This window comes from Symphalangus syndactylus, chromosome 18, assembly GCF_028878055.3.
Source record: "Symphalangus syndactylus isolate Jambi chromosome 18, NHGRI_mSymSyn1-v2.1_pri, whole genome shotgun sequence".
Taxonomy (NCBI): domain Eukaryota; kingdom Metazoa; phylum Chordata; class Mammalia; order Primates; family Hylobatidae; genus Symphalangus; species Symphalangus syndactylus.
In genome coordinates this window covers 68776618-68797327 of record NC_072440.2, presented here as the reverse complement: position 1 = coordinate 68797327, position 20710 = coordinate 68776618, and the positions used below count along the sequence as shown (strand labels likewise).

Genomic DNA, 20710 nt, shown 5'->3' with positions numbered 1-20710 from the left:
CCAGGTCCACCGCCCCGTGCTCGTCCCACCATGGGCCAGCCGTCCTCTGAGAGCCCACAGCCCGGGAAGAGCTGGAGCTGCCGCTGCTGCCAGGACTTGCTGGCCAGTCCCACAAGGCCTTGCTTCCACCCTGGGAAAAAATGCTCCTGGAAACCCTGTGTCGGTCCCGGGGCTGTAGCGACGGCGCCACTGGCTCCCAGGGCAGGGCACGGAGCCTGCAGTGTCTAACTGGTCAGAGGGGAGTGAGGCCCATGGGAGGATCAGGACAAAGGCCAAGCTGCCCCAGACCCTCACTGGCTACCCTGAGGCCTCCTGGACAGAGAAGCGTAGGGGGGCAGGCACTGAGAGACCGGAGTCTGCCCCTAACCTGCTGGGGGGCTCATGTGAGGCCCTTCAGTCTGAATGTTGGCCTTAGTTTCCCCACCTGATCAATGAGAGGCTGTGGAAGAAGATTGATAAAGACCATCTCAGTCAGAACTTCCTTGTTCTCTAACTAGAGGAGTGAATTTCCCAAAGGCGAGATGTCAGTTTCCATGGAGGCTGAACTTGCCCCTCCCTGGAATCACCAGGCTGTGAGACTCCAGAGGGCAGGGAAGGTACGTTCCTAAACTCCTTGTCCCCAGACTGTCGTAAGGGGTCTGCTTGGTGCCAAGTGGGGACTGGGTATGCTGCCTGATTGAGGAAGGGATGGGGTGTACCCACCAATGACTGCCGGCTGGCCACAGGGTCCAGGTGGGGCTGAGGTGCACCTTCAGGGCTCCCAGGCAGGAAGCCACGCAGGCTCCACTATCAGGGGACACAGGCCTGCCTTCTCCACTCATGCTGAGGCTGTTCCTAACACCTGGCCCAAACCGGGGGCTCAGGGCTCCCCATCACCCTGAGTGGCCCTTGGCTGCCAATGATGGGGAGATGGGGAGGCATAGGCCAGCCTCCCCGGTCTCAGAGTCCACATGCCCCAGCACCCCACTCCCACTTAGCCCAGGGCATCCCGAGACGTACCCTCCACCTGGATGCTCAGCTCCTGCAGGTCTCGCTCTGACATGTGGGAAAATCTGCAGTTGGAGCCAAAGTCGCACTGGCCTGCAGCAGGAAGACAGAGTTACTCGCTGCTCGGGAGGGGCTCCCCACGGGGGCTGAGGGGTGCCCTGATGAGGGGTCCCAGAATCTTAGGGGCAGGACTTCAGGGCCTAAAGAGTAGCAACCCTGATCTGGGACAGAAAATGGAATCTCTCTGGCCCTGTCCATTCAGCAGCCAGAGCAACCTCTCACCCATCATGCCATATGCTTACGACCCTTCTCCGGCTGCCCCCCATGCTGGGGATCACTTCCAACTGAAGCCTGTCATGACTGGGCCTCGCAAGCCTCTGCAGGCTGTCTCTGTCACCAGCCCTCCCAGCCCTGCCTCAATGAACTACATATGGGTTCCTGAAAGGGCAATGCTTCCTTTCTCCACTCCAAGCCGCAGCACATGCTATACCCAGCTTAGTATTCTGCCTGCCTACCTGGCTCACGGGAGCGGTTGGACTGCTCCTTAGAAAAGCTTCAGTGGCAGCGTTGCCAAAGAGGCACCAAAATCTGGGGTGGCTTCCCCTCTCTCAATCAAGGAGACCAAAATGTATGTGGAGATACTGGGAGGCTGGAGGTGTCTCAAGCCAGGATAACCTACCAGTGACATATTCACATCAAGGCAAAGTCTGTAGGGAAGCCCCTGATCTGCAGGCTTGATGCCCATCCTAGGGGAGCTTGGACATTCACCCAGTTTCCCTAGTTCAGCTGCAGCACCTCTCCCCAGTGCTAAGCTCCCTTACAAACCATGTGAATCATCATAGTTTTCCTCTTTGCCGTGGCTGCCAGGAAGCTCAGAGCCAAACCCTTAGAGAATACATAGGACCTCAAGGGCAAGCATGGAGGAGACTATTCTCTTGGTTTTATCTTATTTTTCCTACTCTTATTTTTATCTGTCTTTGGTTCCTTCACTTACTGAGGTTTTTATCTCTTGCTCTCTCTTTTTTAAAAGAGACAGGGTCCTCACTCTGTTGCCCAGGTGGGAGTGCAGTGGTGCAATCATAGCTCACTGCAGCCTTGAACTCCTGGGCTCAAGTGATCCTCCCACCTCAACCTCCCTAGTAGCTGGGACTACCAATGTGTGCTACCATGCCCAGCTAATTAAAAAAAATTTTTTTGGTAGAGATGGGGTCTCGCTATGTTGCCCAGGCTGGTCTCAAACTCCTGGCCTCAAGCATTCCTCCCACCTCAGCCTCCCAAAGTACTGGGATTACAAGAGTTAGCCACCATGCTTGGCCCTTTATCTGTCTGACCTATATGCATCTCTAGGAGCTGAGTACTGAGCAGTCAAATCTACACCTAGCATCCTTGGTTCTGATCTTGAACTTCCTCAGATCATCAACCCTGTTACTCTCTGAAGTTCTGCCTGCTGGGAAGGAGGCCAGGCTCCCAGGCTAACTTAATCAACAAGTCTATTCCACCCATAAGTGTCTCTTGGATTTACTTGTAATCTCCCACGGCTTGCTTGTTCTAGGTGAGCTGATACAATCACATTCTAGATCTGAAGAGCTGAGGACCAGTCTCTAGGAGGTCCTGAGACACAACACCTGGGAAGGCCCTGACTGGCCAGTCAGCTGGAGCCACTGCTGCAAAGTGGGCTTGGGATGGTGGCCCGGGTCAGGGAAGACACTCTGCAGAGGTCCAAGTGGGCCCGCAGGGACCTGAGCTGTGCAGAGGACTTTACCTGTCAGTAGAAACTTCCTGCAGGGCCGCTTGTTCTGCTCATCCATCAAGATGGCAGCTGCATCTGTGAGAGAAGAGAGGGACGGGATTCAGACGGTTCAGGCTCCACCAAAAGAGGCAGGAAGTGGAAGCCACAGGGACCCTTTATCCCAACACAGCTGTGCAGAAAGAAGAGTTTCGCGTTCCACAGAGGAGTGGAAGCAGGAGATGACCACAGGTGGGAGTCCTGGGCAGATGGATCCGAACTGCAGGTGACCTCAATCCCTCCCACCCAACGCAGGACCGGCCAAAGGCAAGGACCAAGTTTCATGCCAGCGGTTCTCAACTTGGCATGAGGGAGTCACCTGGGGAGTCTGGGGACTTTGGGTTTTTTTGTTTTTTAGAGACAGGGTCTCGCTCTGTTACCCAGGCTGGAGTGCAGCGGTGCAATCATGGCCCACTGCAGCCACTACCTCCTGGGTTCAAGTGATCCTTCTCCGGTCTCAGCCTCCCAAGTAGGTGGGACTACAGCTATGCACCACCATGCCTGGCTAATATTTTTGATCTTTTTGTAGAGCTGGTGTCTCATTATGTTGACCAGGCTGGTCTCGAACTCCTGGGCTCACACGATCCTCCCATTTTGGCCTCGAAACGTGCTAGGAATACAGGTGTGAGCCACTGGGCCCAGCCTGGAGGTATAACACTTTTAAAAAATCCTGGCACTATGGAACTTCTCGTTATTATCTTTGCAACTTGCTGTGAATCTATAATTATTTCAAAATAAAATGCTAAAAAAATTTAAATAAATCCTAGTGCCCAGGAAGCCCACCAGCCAATCCCAGGATCCAGGCACTGCTCCACAGGCAAGACTGCAATCCCTGGCTTCTGTCTTCCCTCCTTCCACCAGCTGTAGGGCGCTCAGGGCCAGACCAGCCACCACCCTGGACAGGACTTCCGACAATCACTCTGTAGCATCGGCAATCACTCTGATCCTAATCTTAACCCTAGTTTCCTCTGATTTTTCCTATTTTTCTTTTCTTTCTTTGAGACAAGGTCTCACTCTGTCACCCAGGCTGGAGTGCAGCGGCATGATCTCAGCTCCCTGCAGCCTCGACCTTCGTGGACTCAGGTGATCCCCCTCAGCCTCCCAAGTAGCTGGGACTATAGGCGTCCGCCACCACGCCCGGCTAATTTTTTTATTTTTTTATAGAGATGGGGTTTCGCCATGTTACCCAGGCTGATCTCAAACTCGTGGGCTCAAATGATCCTCCCCACTTGGCCTCCCAAAGTGCTGGGATTACAGGCGTGAGCCACTGTGCCCAGCCTATCTTTACTTTCTTTTTTTTTTTTCTTTTTTTTTTTTATTATTATACTTTAAGTTTTAGGGTACATGTGCACAATGTGCAGGTATGTTACATATGTATCCATGTGCCATGTTGGTGTGCTGCACCCATTAACTCGTCATTTAGTATTAGGTATATCTCCTAATGCTGTCCCTCCTCCTCCCCCCATCTTTACTTTCATCATATAGTTATGGTTTTAAATTTGCTTCTTGATAGGCAAGCTGTTAATCAGTCAAAATCTGTAAGGAAGTAGGGTACCTGAGGATGGTACCCTGACTCAGGAGCCCTTATATCCACCCCAGGGGAGGGGAGAGGCAAGGCCTGGGCTGGACATTCACCCACCACCTTTTCTAGAGGCCAAGGAAAGATCACAGGCTTCAGAGTCCAAGAAACCTGAGCTCAAATCCTAACAACATATGACCACATGCAAGCTGCATAATCTCCAAGTCTCAGTTTCCCCATATGTCAAATGGGAGGATAGTTCCCACCTGTCAGGGCTGCTGTGAAAATGTCATCAGATAATGAATGGAGAGCGCTTTGTAGAGGAGGCCCATGGTTCCCAACCCTGTGGCACATGAGAATCCCTAGGAAAGTGACCAGGTCTGCTTCTGGGGCCAGCAGTGGCCTTAGCACCACGTTCTCCAGGTATGCGGCCAAGACTGGGTGGGTACCCAGCAAATGGTAGCAATTCTTCATTTTTTCCTCACAAACCCTCTGAACAGCGTAAACATCCCCACTTTGCAGAGGGGAAAACAGACGTTCAGACAAGGGAAGTGATTTGCCAAGGGCAACTGGTCGCTTGCGGGTGGTGGGGGAGCGGGCAGGGGGTATGGTCTGCTGGGATAAGGAGTTGGTTGTCAGAGAGCTCATGCCAGGGGGACCAGCAGGGTGGGGAGGGTCTATCTGTCAGCGCCGGGCTTGTCAGACTCACTGCACCTAGCTGGTGCTACGGACACCACTGCCTGCCTTTCCCTGAGGTGGGGGGGTGCTAGGGGAGGGCATGTGGACATTGCCCTGGACCCCCCTGAGGCTGAGATGGCTGAGGCTGGCAGCGGGACTGAGCCTGAGTCCTAGACAAGGGGCTCTGCTGGGTGGCTTGGGGTGGGAGAAGAATTCCAGGCTGCCCACGTCTGCTCAGTGGTTCCCGATCCCAGCCACACATCAGAATCACCAGGCAGTTTTTAAAGTACATGGACACCCGGCCCCAGCCCTCTCAGGTTCTGCTTTAATTCACTGGAAGGGAGGGCATCAGAATTGTTTAAACCTCCTCGGTGACTCTGAAGTGTACTCAGGGTTGAGAACCCCTGGCCCAGGCCCGGCACGAGGAAGCCCGTGCTCTTGCAGTGGGTATTCAAGGCCCCTCATGATCTGACCCTATTGGTCCTACTTGCTTCATCTCCCAGAATGAACAGCTGCCCCTGGTGCCTCAGGTTTCTTTGCTCATTCACTTAGACATTCATCTGCCAAACATTCACTGAGCATGTCCTGTGTGCCAGGCACCACGCCAGCCTGAGGATTTAAGTGGAGAACAAGTCGGAGCTGGTCCTTCCTTCTGGTCCAACAGTCACACTAATCCCTAAACATCTAGCATGTAGCCAAACGACCTGACCCATTCTAGGGGTCGGGGAGGATGTCCCTGAGGATTTGCTGCCTGACTGGAGTTCTGAGGTGGGGGGGGTGGCCTGGCTTGGGGCAGGGAGGACAGCAGGAAGGGCACGTCTGCAGAAGGGACAGCTTATGCCCAGCAGAGGGGACAGCTTATGCCCAGCAGATGCAGTGGCCAGGGTGGCTGCAGCTGGGAGGGAGAGGCCGGCAGGTCATGGAGGCCTGGGCAGGACAGGGGCTTTGCCCAGAACACACCATTGTAACTAGGCGCAAGCTCGCTAGGGAGAGGGGCCCTATTTTATCCACCTTTGAATCTTTAGAGGCTGCCTGGGAGCCGAGGACACGCTGAATGAATGAGCCCATGAGGTGAAGGCCAGAGGGAATCCTTCTGAGGACCCACAGGCACTGTGCCTACTTAGTAAGCTCTTACGTGCCATGCAGTCATCATGAGGTTACTGAGCCCCTGTCATAGCCCTGGGAGGTGGAGACTGTTGTAGCTGTTTTATACATGACAAAATGAGGGCCACAGTGTTACTGAGTGACACCTGGGGACTGGTGCCCTGCACCTGACCATGGCGGATGGATCATCAGCCCCTCTGAGGGTTAAGGGACGTGCCCCAGGCCAAGAAGCTGGGAGCAGAGCTGAAGTCGAGTTCATTCACACGGCATATCTGCAAGTCCCTGCGGTTGCTCAGGGTGAGCAGAAGCCCTGGGGCAGCCTCTTGAGGAAGTGGAAAGAGGTCATGTGCCATCTTGGCCCTTGGTAGCTGGGGACCCAAGGCGAGGCAACCCACTGCTCTGGATTTTATTTCATTTTTTTTTTTTTTGAGACAGGGTCCCGCTCTGTTGCCGAGGCTGGATGGAGTGCAGTAGTGCAATCTCGGCTCACTGCAGCCTCCACCTCTTGGGGTCAAGTGATCCTCCTACCTCCGCCTCCTGAGTAGCTGGGACCACAGGAATGGGCCACCATGCCTGGCTAATTTTTTAATTTTTGTTTTTATTTTTTTTGAGATGGAGTCTTGCTCTCTTGCCCAGGCTGGAGTACAGTGGTGTGATCTCAGTTCACTGCAAGCTCCACCTCCCAGGTTCAAGCAATTCTCCTGCCTTACCCTCCAAAGTAGCTGGAATTACAGGAACCCACCACCACACCCGGCTAATGTTTATATTTTTAGTAGAGGCAGTGTTTCACCAGGTTGACCAGGCTGGTCTTGAACTCCTGACCTCAGGTGATCCACCCACCTCAACCTCCCAAAGTGCTGGGATTACAGGCGTGAGCCATGGAGTCTGGCCAAATTTTTTTATTTTTAGTAGAGACAGGGTTTCACCATGTTGCCCAGGCTGGTCTTGAACTCTTGGACTCAAGTGATCCTCCCACCTCAGCCTCCCAGAGTGCTGGGATTACAGGTGTGAGCTACCATGCCTTGCCTGCTCTGGATTTTGAAGTCATCACCTGTAACTGGGGATGCCTGGCCTGGCCTGCTCAGCCTCTTACAGAGCTATTCTAAGGACTGAATGTGTTGGGGATGTGAGGACGCTGAGAACACAGGAGACCTGGGGGACTCCTGTGGCCTGCTGCTTCATCTTTTCTATAAGTGACACAGGGACCTCTGCCAATCAGCCCTGGATCCCAGGATCCAGCTGTTCACAGCTGAGAATCTGGGACTAGGTGATCTTGGCCCAGCTCCCTCCAGATCATAGCCCTCACTGGATTTGCACAACAGGGAGCCTTAGCGTAACACCAGGGTTAGAGGTCTCCTAGGGACCTAGGAGAGCCCACTGCCCATGAATTTTCCTGTGGCCTTGCAACCACAGCCACGCCTGGCCTGCTGAGTAGCCTGGCCACCCCCTCACTTGTACCTCTGAGCCTCAGCTCTCTCAAGCAAAATGCGGAGTGTCTGCGAAGCCTTTAGAAACACCATGCCTAGTCCGCAAACCTGCCTCTGGGGAGGGGCTGGGGTCGGGGAATCAGTGGTTTGAACCTAAAGGTCTCCAGGCGATCCTAACCTGCAGCCAGAGTTGAGAATCGCTGCCCTAGAGAGTTACTGAGAAAAGCAAATGACGAACTATGAAAAGCACCCGGCATGTAGCAGGCACTGATCCATGCTCATTCCCTGTTTGTGAACTGTCAGTTTCAGGCCTCTTTTTTTTGAGACGGGGTCTCACAACGCTGCCCAGGCTGCTCTTGAACTCCTGGGCTCAAACAATCCTCCCACCTCAGTGTCCCAAAGTGCTAGGATTACAGGCGAAAGCCACCACACCTAGCCCCAACCAGGGAACTCTCTCTCCACTCCTCCTCCCTTCTTGGCTGCTGGATTTGGTTCCTTCTTCGGCCCCGTCCCAGAATCCTGCTCACCAACCTACAGGGCATCGGCCCCACTCTGGCTCATTCCAGGAGCTCCTGGCCCACCCTTGCCCCACCGCCAAGTGCCCACACCTCTCAACCTGGCTTCTGCCAGTCACCCTCTGGAACCTCCCTGGCTGTTCCTCAGTGTGAATGTCCAGTGACAGCTGTGCAACAGCAAAACTCCCCTCTCTGGGCACCTCCCAGGAAACAAGCCCCGTGCTAGGCACTTCCGACCTTAGCTCATTCATCCCAATTGTTCTTGCTCTGAGAGGCCTTTCCCAGAAGAGCCTGCCCTCCTTCTGCAACTGGGTTATTCACCCGTGCCTGCAGCCAGTCATTCAACTGCCACTGACCGCACCCAACTGCTCCCCACGAAGCAGTCTGCGCTGTCAAGGCAGGTCTGGCCACGGGAGCTAAAGCCCTTCAAAGGCTGCTCTCTGCCCTTGGAACAGGGACCCCCCTCCACCCCCTGCTTACGATGGCCTCCACAGGCTTGGAAGATCCCTGCCCCAGAGCCAGCTTGAGCCCTACCATTCTCCCCCGGCCTGCTCTGCCCAGCCACACCTTCTCCCTCCTGCTCCGAGAGCCCTGGTGCTGGACTCAGGGCTGCCTGCCTTTCTACACACCCTCCACCCAGAGGTGCATGGCTAGCTTTCCCCTATTTCAGCTGTTGGCTCAAACATCACCTCCTTCTAGGGCCTTCCTCCAGTCCACGGAGCCTGGCAGGTGCCTGGAGCACAGAGCCCTCAGTCAGCGTTGCTGGGGAAAGAGCTCACCTACCAGCCTGCTCCTCTGAGGACCCAGTGGCCCAGGCCTCCCTCTCTTTTGATCCTCAAAGAGCCCAGACCCAGACTGTCACTGACCCATGGAGGTCTTTGATGATAAGAAAGATCACAGAGCAGGGCTCCAGGAACCTGGCCCCCAGCCAGCAGCACCCACCTCGGAACATGTCGTACCAGACCTTCTTGGCCTTGAGGTGCTGCAGACCGTTCAGGTGCTTCTTGCGGTTGTGGAGGTTGTCCTGGAAGGAGCGGTCGCAGTAGTCACAGAAGTATCGCTTCCCCATGGCCACTCAGAGCAGGTGCTTTGCTGCCTGGGAAGCCACAAAGAGCTCAGATCAGACCATTGGAGAAAACACACCCCTCACCAGCCCACTGAGTCCTTCCTGAGGGCCAGGCCTGAGCCCAGGCTTTACTCACATGTGCCCCGCCCTATTAGGAGTGTCAGGCTAATGAGTATGGCCTAAAAGGCCTCACTCCAGAGGGATCTGTTAACCATTCTGATGCCCAGCCTGCAACTTAGACCCATGAACCTCAGTGGGTGAGGCCTGGGCACTGTTTTTGTTTGTTTGTTTGTTTGTTTGTTTTTTGAGAGGGTCTTGCTCTGTCACCCAGGCTGGAGTGCAGTGGTGCAAACACAGCTCACTGCAGCCCCGACCTCCTGGGTTCAAGCAATCTTCCTGTCTCAGCCTCTCAAAGTGCTGGGATTACAGGCGTGAGCCACTGTGCCTGGCTGCTGTTTGGTATTGTTTAAAGTCTATCAGGTAATTCTAACATGTAAGTAGGCTGAAGAACTGCCATCTTATACCCTATGGCTGGCCTCCCTTGTCTCCTACCACATAGGGTTTTCTTTTTTTGAGACAGAGTCTCACTCTGTCCCCCAGGGTGGAGTGCAGTGGTGCAACCATGGCTTACTGTAGCTTTAATCTTCTGGGCTCAAGTGATCCTCCCGCCTCAGCCTCCCGAGTAGCTGGGACTACAGGTGCGTGCCATCATGCCTAACTTAAAAAAACAATTTGTTTGTAGAGGTGGGGTCTCGCTATGTTGCAGAGACTGGTCTCCTGGGCTCAAGTGTCCTCCCGCCTTGGCCTCCCAAAGTGCTGGGATTACACGTCTGAGCCACTGCCCCATCCCCTACCGTACCTCTGACCTCCACATTTGCACCATATAGGCCACACCAGCCTCCCCTTTGCTCCTCACACATGCCAGGCACATGGCCACCTCCCGGCCTTTGCACCCGAGGCTCCCCAGGGAGGGGTATGCCCTCCTGCAAACTCCCGCCTCACTTTCCCTCTTGACCCCTTCCATCTTTGCTCCAATGCTACTTTATTCAAGATGGCAGAATCTTCCACTTAGCTTCCTCCACTCCCTGCTTTATTTTCCCTCACAGCATGTATCACCCTTTGATATGGTTAGGCTTTGTATCCCCACCCAAATCTCATCTTGAATTGTAATCCCCATAATCCCCAGGTGTCAAGGGAGAGACTAGGTAGGGGGTAACTGACATGGGGGTGGTTTCCCCCATGCTGTTCTCATGATAGTGAAGAGTTCTCACAGGATCTGATGGTTTTATAAGGGGCTCTTCGCACTTTGCTCGGCACTTCTCTCTCCTGCTGCCTTGTGAAGAAGGTGCCTGCCTCCCCTTTCCCTTCTGTCACGATTATAAGTTTCCTGAGGGCTTCCCAGCCATGCGGAACTGTGAGCCACTTAAACCTCTTTCCTTTGTAAATTACCCAGTCTCGGGTATTTCCTTATAGCAATGTGAGAACGGACTAATACACCCTTCACGCAATAAGTTACTTGTTATGTTTACTGTCTTTCTCCCCCAGTAAGAATATAAACCCATGGGGGCAGGTTTGTGTTTTGTTTACTGCTGGAGCCCCAGCACCTAAAATAGTGCACAGTACAGAGTAGGCATTGAAGTACTTGTTAAATGAATCAATTCCCATTTTCCCTTTGGGACAACTGAGGTTCAGAGAGGGGGTGTGATTTGCCCAAGGTCACATAGCTGATAAGCAGAAGGCAAACCCAGTCCCCTAACGTTACACTGCCAGGTGTCCTCTCTTCCACAGCCAGTTCAAGGCTTAGAGAAGCCAGAGGGCTCAGGCAGTGAATGCTGACAGCTTCCCAAGGAGATCACTAAATTATCAGGTGGTAGGTCCGAATCCAGTCACAGAGGGAAATGAAAACATTCTGGGGTCTTAAGACCCCTCAGCCGTGGTGACCACAGCCACCACTCCTGACCCAGGAGATCTGCAGCCCAAGGTGGGTGGCAATTCAACGACTCTCGTGGCCAGCCCTTGGGTCCGCGAGTTTGCTGCCACAAAACAGGAGGACAGAGGGGTCCACTGGGGCCACCAAGGGGGATCTGCCAAGGCTATGCCCAGACCAACTGCTCAACCTGTGCTCAGACCCCTCCCTTCACAGAACAGGCTCCTGAGGCCCAGATGAGGAAGAGAAACGATTTCCCCCAGGTCACAAGGTAGCTATCTGGGCTAGCAGCCAAAGCCCTGGACTCCCAGACCTGATCACCACAGTGGACCGATGGGAGAACACAGCTGAGGAGGAGGAGACTGGGGAGAGACACAGAGACAGTCCCAACAGCCAAGCAGGTTGATGGAGAAAGCCACTCTTGCAGCAGACAGGGACAGTAGCCATTAAGTCAGGGGCTGTAATGGGATCAGGAACAGACAGTCATTCAAAATGAAAACATATAAAACCTCTCTTCTCCCATTACTGCAGAAGGACCGTGTCCCAGACACGCACACTTGATATATTAAATTTGGCAGCTCTAATACACCCCGTCTTGCCAATAAACTTACAGGAATTGGATTGAAATTGTAAGAGACGGCCGGGCGCGGTGGCTCACGCTTGTAATCCCAGCACTTTGGGAGGCTGAGGCGGGCGGATCCCGAGGTCAGGAGATCGAGACCACGGTGAAACCCCGTCTCTACTAAAAATACAAAAAATTAGCCGGGCGTGGTGGCGGGCGCCTGTAATCTCCAGCTACTAGGAGAGGCTGAGGCAGGAGAATGGCGTGAACCCGGGAGGTGGAGCTTGCAGTGAGCCGAGATCGCGCCACTGCACTCCAGCCTGGGTGACAGAGCGAGACTCCATCTCAAAAAAAAAAAAAAAAAAAAAAAAAAAATAGAAATTGTAAGAGACGAACGTTTAACGGCCGAGTGCTAAACCAAGCCATTCAGAAAGCTTGAATCTCCGAGAAGCTGCTGGCACTGGAGAGTAATGGGGAAGGGAGGGGACAGGGAGGGTGGTTCTCTGGGAGACTGGAACAGAACGGTGGCTCTGCGGCCTACTTAGATGGACAAAACCACACAGGCATTGAAAAGCTGCCTGTGTGACCTTGAGCAAGTCACTTCCCATCTCTAGGCCTCTACTTACACTGTGGGAATATGAGGCAATGGCTGCTTGCTCAGGAAGTGGTACAGAGAAGTTTGCCAATGCAGATGGTGAAAATGATGGTGATAATGTCTGGCATTAAGCAAGTGCTCAATAAATATTACCTATTATTAGGGCTAGTGGTTTATTGAATACCTACTAGGTGCTGGCACTAAGCTGAAAGCTCTAGATGCATCATCTCATTTAATCCCCAGGACAACCTGTGGGGGAGGGCCTGTTATGCCTTTTTAGATGGGGGCACTGAGGTTCCAGAAATGAAGTGACTTAGCCAAGGTCACACTGCTAGGAAGGAGCCCCGCTGGGCTTGGAATCCAGGTAGCAGGCCTCTAGGGTCCCCACTCCTAATCACATAATGAAAGTCTCCTCCTTAATCCCAGCATTTTGGGAGGCCAAGATAGGTGGATTGCTTGAGTCCAGGAGTTCAAGAGCAGCCTGGGCGACAGAGTGAAACCCCATCTGTACAAAAAATGCAAAAATTAGCTGAGCGTGGTGGCGCATGCCTGTAGTCCCAGCTACTCAGGAAGTGAGGCAGAAGGATGGCTTGAGCCCAGGAGGCAGAGGCTGCAGTGAACTGAGACTGAGCCATTGTACTCCAGCCTGGACAACAGAGCAGAGCCCCATCCAAAAAAGAAAAGTCTCCTTCCAACAAATCATACTAATGACAATTTTCCTTTATTAATCACTAGCTACACCCTAGGACCATGCTAGCCCCTTCAAGCCCCAAGAGGTGTGGATTATAATCTCACTCAGGAATGAGGCAACTGAGGCCCACACAGGTGCCATGAGGGGCCTCAGATCACACACATAGGAAGGGCAGAGCAGGCCTCAGGGTACCTGGGGCTCAGGTCTGCCAGGAAAGCCTGTGTTCATGCTGCAGTGTTAGCTGTCCAAACACCAGCCCACCGGGAAACTGGACCACATGCTCCTCGGCCTGTCTCCCCAGCCACACTCTGACCCAAATGGTAAGCCCCTTTGGTGGGCTGTATGTGTGTGTATATGTGGGGGTGTTCATGATTTCCCCCCTCTCTCATCCCCTCCACTCCATGGGGGGCAAACCAGCTAACGGTTCCATTTACTTTATCACCTTGTCAGCCTCAGCTCAGGGCCATGGCTGCCCACCCATGCCCTCCTCTGCCCACCCATCATCTAGCACATGAGAAGTGCTTGGCCATCCTGGATGGTTCAACAGGACCCCACATTCTAGTCCCAGCTCTGCCACGTGGCTCAGTCTGTGACTCAGCCACTTACCTTCTCTGGGCCTCAGTTTCCCCATGTGGGAAGTGGCAGGACTGGGTGATCTCCAAAGGCCTCCCTCTCTGGTTCTAATATCCAGTGATCAGATGAGAAGATGCCCACAACCATGCTTTTTTAAAAAATTTAAATATTGGTCTCGCCATGTTGCCCAGGTTGGTCTCAAACTCCTGAACTCAAGTCATCCTCCCATCTCTGCCTCCCGCAGTGCTGGGATTACAGTCAAGAGCCACCGCGCCCAGCCGGCAATGCTTTCTATCTACCTGTCACAGACACATGTGCAGTGTCAGGCCAGGGAGACCAGCAGGCAGCACAGTCCCTCTGGGACGGGAAAGCATGCTCACCGAGCACCAACCGGGCAGGCCCCTCCCTGACCCTCTCGCCCTGAGAAGCAGGTCACAGCACCCCCATCTCACCTCCGAGAGCGGGATACCCAGCCTGGGGACAGCACTGAGCACCAGGACCGGCTATCTCCGCACTTCCATGCCTGGGGAGGCTGTCCGGGAACAGGGTTAAGAGCTGGCTCTGGAGTCAGATGTCAGGGCTTACATCCAGTCGCCACTTCTTCCTAATTTTCTCACTCAGTGATACTGGCATTTCTGGCCTTGTTTTCCTGCTATGAAAACTGGGATAATAACAGTGTTCAGGTCGGTCGTGGTGGCTCACGCCCATAATCCCAACACTTTGGGAGGCTGAGGAGGGTGGATCACGAGGTCAGGAGTTACAGACCAGCCTGGCCAACATACTGAAACCCTGTCTCTACTAAAAATACAAAAATTAGCTGGGCATGGTGGCGTGTGCCTGTAGTCCCAGCTACTCAGGAGCCTGAGGCAGGAGAATCGCTTGAACCCAGGAGGCAGAGGTTGCAGTGAGCAGAGATCGCACCACTGCACCCCAGCCTGGGTGACAGAGCGAGACTCCATCTAAAAAATAAAAAATAAAAAAAAATTAGCTGGGTGTGGTGGCACGCACCTGTAATCCCAGCTACTCGGGAGGCTGAGGCAGGAGAATCACTTGAATCTAGGAGGCAAAGGTTGCAGTGAGCCAAGATCGCACCACTGCACTCCAGCCTGGGTGACAGAGCGAGACTCCCTCTCAAAAAAAGCAGAAAAAAAACAACATAGAAGAACCAGCTGTGCAGAGCCCCCACTGCCCAGGGATGGCATCGGGGTGAGGGGGCACACATTCTACCTACTTCACAGTCCTGTCCCCATAGGCATGTGCCTGAGGCCATGTTCCCAGACAGAGGCTGACCTTCAACAAGATGACCTCGCTCAGGTGTAAATTCTAGAGCTCCCGAACCAAATGCCTCCTGCTCTGATGCCTTTGCCCACATTAGGATAAGGTTCAACTTGCAGAATCCTCTGGACACATGCAGCGCCCTGCCAGACACACAAGTTGGCAAGCAGAATGCCGGCTGCAGTTCAGCTCCAGCTCCCCTCAGCCAGGTGTCCTTGCACAAGGTGCAACCTGCACCACTGTACTTGGTAGCCGAGGAGGGGGTCAGGGACAGGGGAGGAAGGCGACAGCTGGAGTGTCTCTAAATGGTGCCTAGACACCAGCATGGGGTGCTGACTAAGCTGGCCCCCTCTGCTGTGATTCATCCCCATCCTCTGAGGGTGGCACGCGCAGCAGAGTGTGAGCGAGGTCCCGTCCGGAACACAGAACCATCCGGCCCCACTCCCTGCCACAAACACAGGTGGTGCCACCCACCCACTCCCAGGGACCAGGTGCACGGCTGCAAAGGCATCTGCTGGATCCCCAGAGCATCAGCAGCTGAGAGTGCTGGCTTCTCGTGGCCAAGGGGCAGCGGGCAAGGCTAGTGGGACATCCTCTGGGTCACATGGGTCACATCTGAATTCCAGCTCTGCCGCTTATAAGCTGGGTGACCCCTGGGAAGTCATTTCATCTCCTTTGATCTATTCTTAGCGATAAATATGGATCCCACAGCTGCTGAGATTTACTGAGGCAGCAGTACATGAAGGTGCCTAGTAGCCAGCTGCAATGCCTCAGGCCTGTAATCCCAACGTGATGGGAGGCCAAGGTGGGAGGATCACTGGAGCCCAGGAGCTCAAGACCAGCCTGGACAACATGGGCAGACCCCATTTCTACAGAAGGAAAAAAAAATTAGGCAGGCATGGTGGTGCACACCTGTAGTTCCAGCTATTTGAGAGCCTGAGGTGGGAGGATAGCTTGAGCCCAAGGAGGTCAATCTCCAGTGAGCCGAGATTGTGCCACTACACTCCAGCCTGGGTGACAGAGACCCTGTCTCAAACAAAGAAAAAAAGGTGCCTAGCATATAGTTCCTGTTCAATAACGGAGGCTGTTACTGTTGTTACTATTATCATCCAGGCTGCCCACCCCCTCACCCTCTAAGTGAACACACTCTGAATCCCACTTTAAAACTGTAGTCAAGGCCGGGCACGGTGGCTCATGTCTGTAATCCCAGCACTTTGGGAGGCCAAGGTGGGTGGATCACTTGAGGTCAGGAGTTTGAGACCAGCCTGACCAACATGGTGAAACTCTGTTTCTACTAAAAATACAAAATTAGCCGGGCATGGTGGCACACGCCTATAATCCCAGCTGCTCAGGAGGCTGAGGCAGGAGAATTGCTTGAACCCAAGCAGTGGAGGTTGCAGTGAGCCGAGATTGTGCCACTGTGCTCCAGGCTGGGCAACAAAGTGAGACCTTGTCAAAAAAGAGAAGAAAGAAAGAAAAAGAAAGAAAGAAAGAAAGAAAGAAAGAAAGAAAGAAAGAAAGAAAGAAAGAAAGAGAGAGAGAGAAAGAAGGAAGGAAGGAAAGAAGGAAAGAAGGAAAGAGAAAGAAAGAAGAAAACTACTCAAGGCACTGTGGGGTGGCAGAGGGGAGAAAAGAGGCTGGGGATGGTGGGTGAGGGGTGACACCTTCAGATTTGATTCCCACTTGCTTGGCACTTCGCTTTCATTCCCTTATTTAATCCTCCTAGAGATGCTCTGAGTAGATACCAATATCAAGTGTCCATTTTACAGACAACAAAACAGGTTTGGGAAAACTCAGACCTAATTTGTCCACAGCCATGGCCAGAAAGACTCTAACAATAACCATAACAACTACTGTTAGTGTCGGTAACAATAATGACACTTACATGAATAACCAATAACAATCACGTCTCATCATCCTGAGCTGCCAGTGGGCCAGGGTGCCAGGGACCCCCACATCCCCTCCTGTGGAGCCTTCACCATGACACTGTGAAGCCACGTGCCTAAAGCCCCACAGCCAAGGCACACCAGAGCTGGCACGCACACGTGGGTCTGGCTGACCCCAGAGCCCAATCTCTCCCCATCCCACTGTCCTGCCGTGAGGCTGTTACAGGGCAAACATTTGTGCGTCATCAATATTCTCCATTCCTTTCGCTGTGTGTGTGTGAGGTACAGACAGAGCTGGCTTTGGCACAAGGCAAAAATAAGCCAACAGCTTGGCCTTTGGCCGGGGCTGGGATGCACACTGTAATTATCCTGGACTTGTGCTCACCACAGGCGACCCTGAAGCTCACCTGTTATTTTTTCTAATTATGGCACCTCCAGACCCCAGGTAAACAGTAAACCACAGCCACAGGATGGCTTTATTGCACGCCCACTAGGAGCTCGGTAATGTCCCAGTGTCACATATGCCTGCCATCTGGAGTCGATGGCATCAGAACCACCCTGTGGGGGTGGCCTGCAGACTGCTGGTGCAGGTCCCTGCTCCGAAGGAAGCACCAAGGAAATCCAGATGTCTTTCCTGACCGGACCCCCGTATGCTAGAGGCATCCTTGAGATCCTTGGGTGGCAGCCATACACCTTTTTCATCCTGACCTCATCCCTGTATTTGCCTCCTGCCCTCCCCTGGGGTAAGGCACGTCATATTCCCACAGGTCTAAGGCAGCGACGGGCCCACCCACTGCAATTTCTAACTCGGCAGGTCTGGGACAGGGCCAGGATGTAAGAAAGTCCTGATTCAGACTCCACAGAGAAATGCAAGTCCAGGCCAGTCACAGTGGCTCACACTTGTAATCCCAGCACTTTCGGAGGCCAAGGTGGGAGGATCACTTGAGCCCAGGAGTTTGAGACCACCCTGGGCAACATAGTTAGACCCCATCTCTACAAAAAAATTTTTTTAAATTTGACCAGGCATGGTGGCACACTCCTTTAATCCCAGCACTTTGGGAGGCTGACGCGGGTGGATCACCTAAGGCCAAGAGTTCGAGGCTAACATGGTGAAACCCCATCATTATGGTGCATGCCTGTAATCCCAACTGGTCGGGAGGCTGAGGCAGGAGAATCACTTGAACCTGGGAGGCGGAAGTTTCAGTGAGCCAAGATTGCGCCACTACACTCCAGCCTGGGTGACAGAGCAAGACTATCTCAAAAAAAAATAATTTTTTAATTAAAAAATTAGCTAGGTATGGTAACACACACCTGTTGTCCCAACTACTTGGGAGGCTGAGGTGGAAGGATCACTTGAGCCCAGGAGTTCAAGGCTGCAGTGAGCCATGATCATGCCAGTACACTCCAGCCTGGACAACAGGGTGAGACCCCAGTCTCAAAAAAAAAAAAAAAGGACTTCACAGAAAAAAAAAAAAAAAGAAAGAAATGCTAGCCTAAAGCAGCAGATGATGGACATAACAGAGAGGGTGAGAGCATGCTCAAGGTCACACGGAACAATCCTTTGAAGCTGTTTTCCCTTAAACACAACTACTCTAATCACCAACCCAGGTCTGAATCCAATCCCTGCCACTCTCAGGTTGTGTAACTCTCAGCAAACTGCTTACCTCTGAGCTTCGTCTGGAAGACAAGGGTAATGACTCTATTTCATAAGATTACTATGAGAATTAAATCATGCATGCTAGGTGCTTAGCACAGTGCCTGGCACACCAATGGTGCTTCATACATGCTTGTGCATGTGGCAGCCAGCCTCCAAGCCCCCAGCAATCCCACCTCCTGATTTTCACACCTTGTATAGTCCCCTCACAAGCTGGGTCAGGGTTGGTCTGTGTGACCAAGAGAACAGAGCAGAGGTGAGGGTATGCTATTTCCAAGAAAAGGTTATAAAAGACACTGCAGGGAGGACACGGTGGCTCACACCTGTAATCCTAGCACTTTGGGATGCCAAGGTGGGCGGATCACTTGAGGTCAGGAGTTTGAGACCAGCCTGACCAACATGGGGAAACCTCGTCTCTACTAAAATACAAAAAATTAGCCGGGTGTGGGGCATGCGCCTGTAGTCCCAGCTACTCGGGAGGCTAAGGCAGGAGAATTGCTTGAACCCGGGAGGCGGAGGTTGCAGTGAGCCAAGATCGCCACTGCACTCCAGCCTGGGCAACAGAATGAGACTCCATCTCCAAAAAAAAAAAAAAGACACTGCCGCTTCCATCTCAGTGTCTTCTTTCTCTGATCACTTGATCTGGGAAAAGCCAGCTGCCACACTGTCAGTAGCCCTGCAGGGTGGCCCACGTGGCGAAGAACTGAGACCCGCTGCTAACAGCCATGTGAATAAATTTGGAAGCAAACCCTCTGGCCGCAGTTAAGCCTTCAGATGACTGTACCCTGGCTAGTATCTTGACTGCCACCTCCTGAGAGACTCAGCCAGAACCACTCAGCTAAGCAGCGCCCAGATTCCTGACCCTCAGAAACAGTATGAGAGAATAAAAGTTTGTTGCTTTAGGTTGGATGCAGTGGTTCACTCCTGTAATCCCAGCATTTTGGGAGGCCAAGACAGGAGGATTGCTTAAGTCCAGGAGTTTGAGACCAGCCTGAGCAACATAGTAAGACCCTATCTCTACAAAAAGCTTTTTTTTTTTTTTTTTTTTTTTAAATTAGCTGGGTGTGGCGATGCATGCCTATAGTTCCAGCTACTTGGGGGGCTGAGGTGGGAGGATCGCTTGAGCCCAGGAGATGAAGGCTGCAGTGAGCCGAGATCATGTCACTGCACTCCAGCCTGGGTGGCAGAGCAAGACCTCGTTTCAAAAAAGAAAAGAAGGCCGGGCGCGGTGGCTCACGCTTGTAATCCCAGCACTTTGGGAGGCCGAGGCGGGCGGATCACGAGGTCAGGAGATCGAGACCACGGTGAAACCCTGTCTCTACTAAAAAAAATACAAAAAAATTAGCCGGGCGTGGTGGCGGGCGCCTGTAGTCCCAGCTACTCAGAGAGGCTGAGGCAGGAGAATGGCGTGAACCCGGGAGGCGGAGCTTGCAGTGAGCCGAGATCACGCCACTGCACTCCAGCCTGGGTGACAAAGCGAGACTCCGTCTCCAAAAAAAAAAAAAAAAGAAAGAAAAGAAAATAGGATTATGTCCAGATTTTTTTCATTTGATATCTATTTTTTAAAGTTTCTATATTTGGCATGTATTGTTTTAAAATTTGCAAAAAAAAAAATCCCTTCAAAAAAAGTGGGGGGCTAGTCCAAGTGCAGCGGTGTTGGTGACTAACTGATCACAACCAGATACAGATTTCTTTGTTCCTTCTGCACTCCCACGCCTCGCTTGACTAGCCTCTAAAAAGGAGAAAAAGAACAAGAGGGAAATTTGTAAGGCGGGGATAAATCCTATTCCTTCTCCCTCTGGAGGCTGCCATGGAGGGTTCCAGAGACCTGGTTCACTCGGATGAACCAGCCAGGGGTGGTGAGTGAAAGTAGAGCAGACATTCCCCTCAGCCCCTGGGTGAAGACTGACAAGGCAAACCCTGATTCCAACCAGACTTGGCCTAGCACACCCCAAGGCCCGGTGAAGGTCGGCTGAGCCTGAATCTGGGCTCCAGGGACTGCGGGCTGAAGACACAATTTCTCATCAGATAGTTACAGGTCCCAGGAGGCCAGAGTTTCCAAATAGGAAAGGTAAAAATAGTCTGAATGAGGCTCCTGAACCAGATACTTGGACTCAGAACTGTCTCTGCGTCCCCCTTCTTCTCTCCCCAGTCTGGACACCAAATATCATCTGATCCTCTATCTCCACTGTCACTACTGCCCAAGTCAGAACTCAGCTCCTCACCTCTGGACAGCCCCCTCCATTCACTGTATCATAAGCAGCATCAGATCAACTCTCCTTAAATAATCCCTGCTCAAAATTTTCCATGGCTTCCAAGTGAGAAACTTATTAAAAATGAATCTCAGCTAAATGCAGTGACTCACACCTGTAATCCCAGCACTTTGGAAGGCCAAGGTGGATCAGTTGAGGTCAGGAGTTCAAGACCAGCCTGGGCAACATAGTGAGACCGCTGTCTCTAAAAAA

At 52.8% G+C, this 20710-nt stretch overlaps 1 protein-coding gene across 6 annotated transcripts in view; it reads right to left on the bottom strand.

The window, feature by feature from the left end:
* Positions 1-20710, bottom strand: part of ZMAT5 (zinc finger matrin-type 5) — a 36632-nt gene that overhangs the window by 8739 nt on the left and 7183 nt on the right. For 4 of the 6 annotated variants that reach the window (XM_055252737.2, XM_063623654.1, XM_063623653.1 and 1 more), the window contains 3 exons: positions 8959-9112; positions 2750-2812; positions 1000-1080 (listed from right to left, as the gene is read on the bottom strand). In XM_055252737.2, the coding sequence (XP_055108712.1) occupies positions 1000-1080; positions 2750-2812; positions 8959-9085 (271 nt within the window). In that variant the 5' untranslated portion in view covers positions 9086-9112. Of the gene's footprint in view, positions 1-999; positions 1081-2749; positions 2813-8958; positions 9113-13882; positions 14419-20612; positions 20634-20710 lie in introns of those variants that run through there. The other 2 variants (XM_063623656.1, XM_063623655.1) reach the window with 2 other exon arrangements.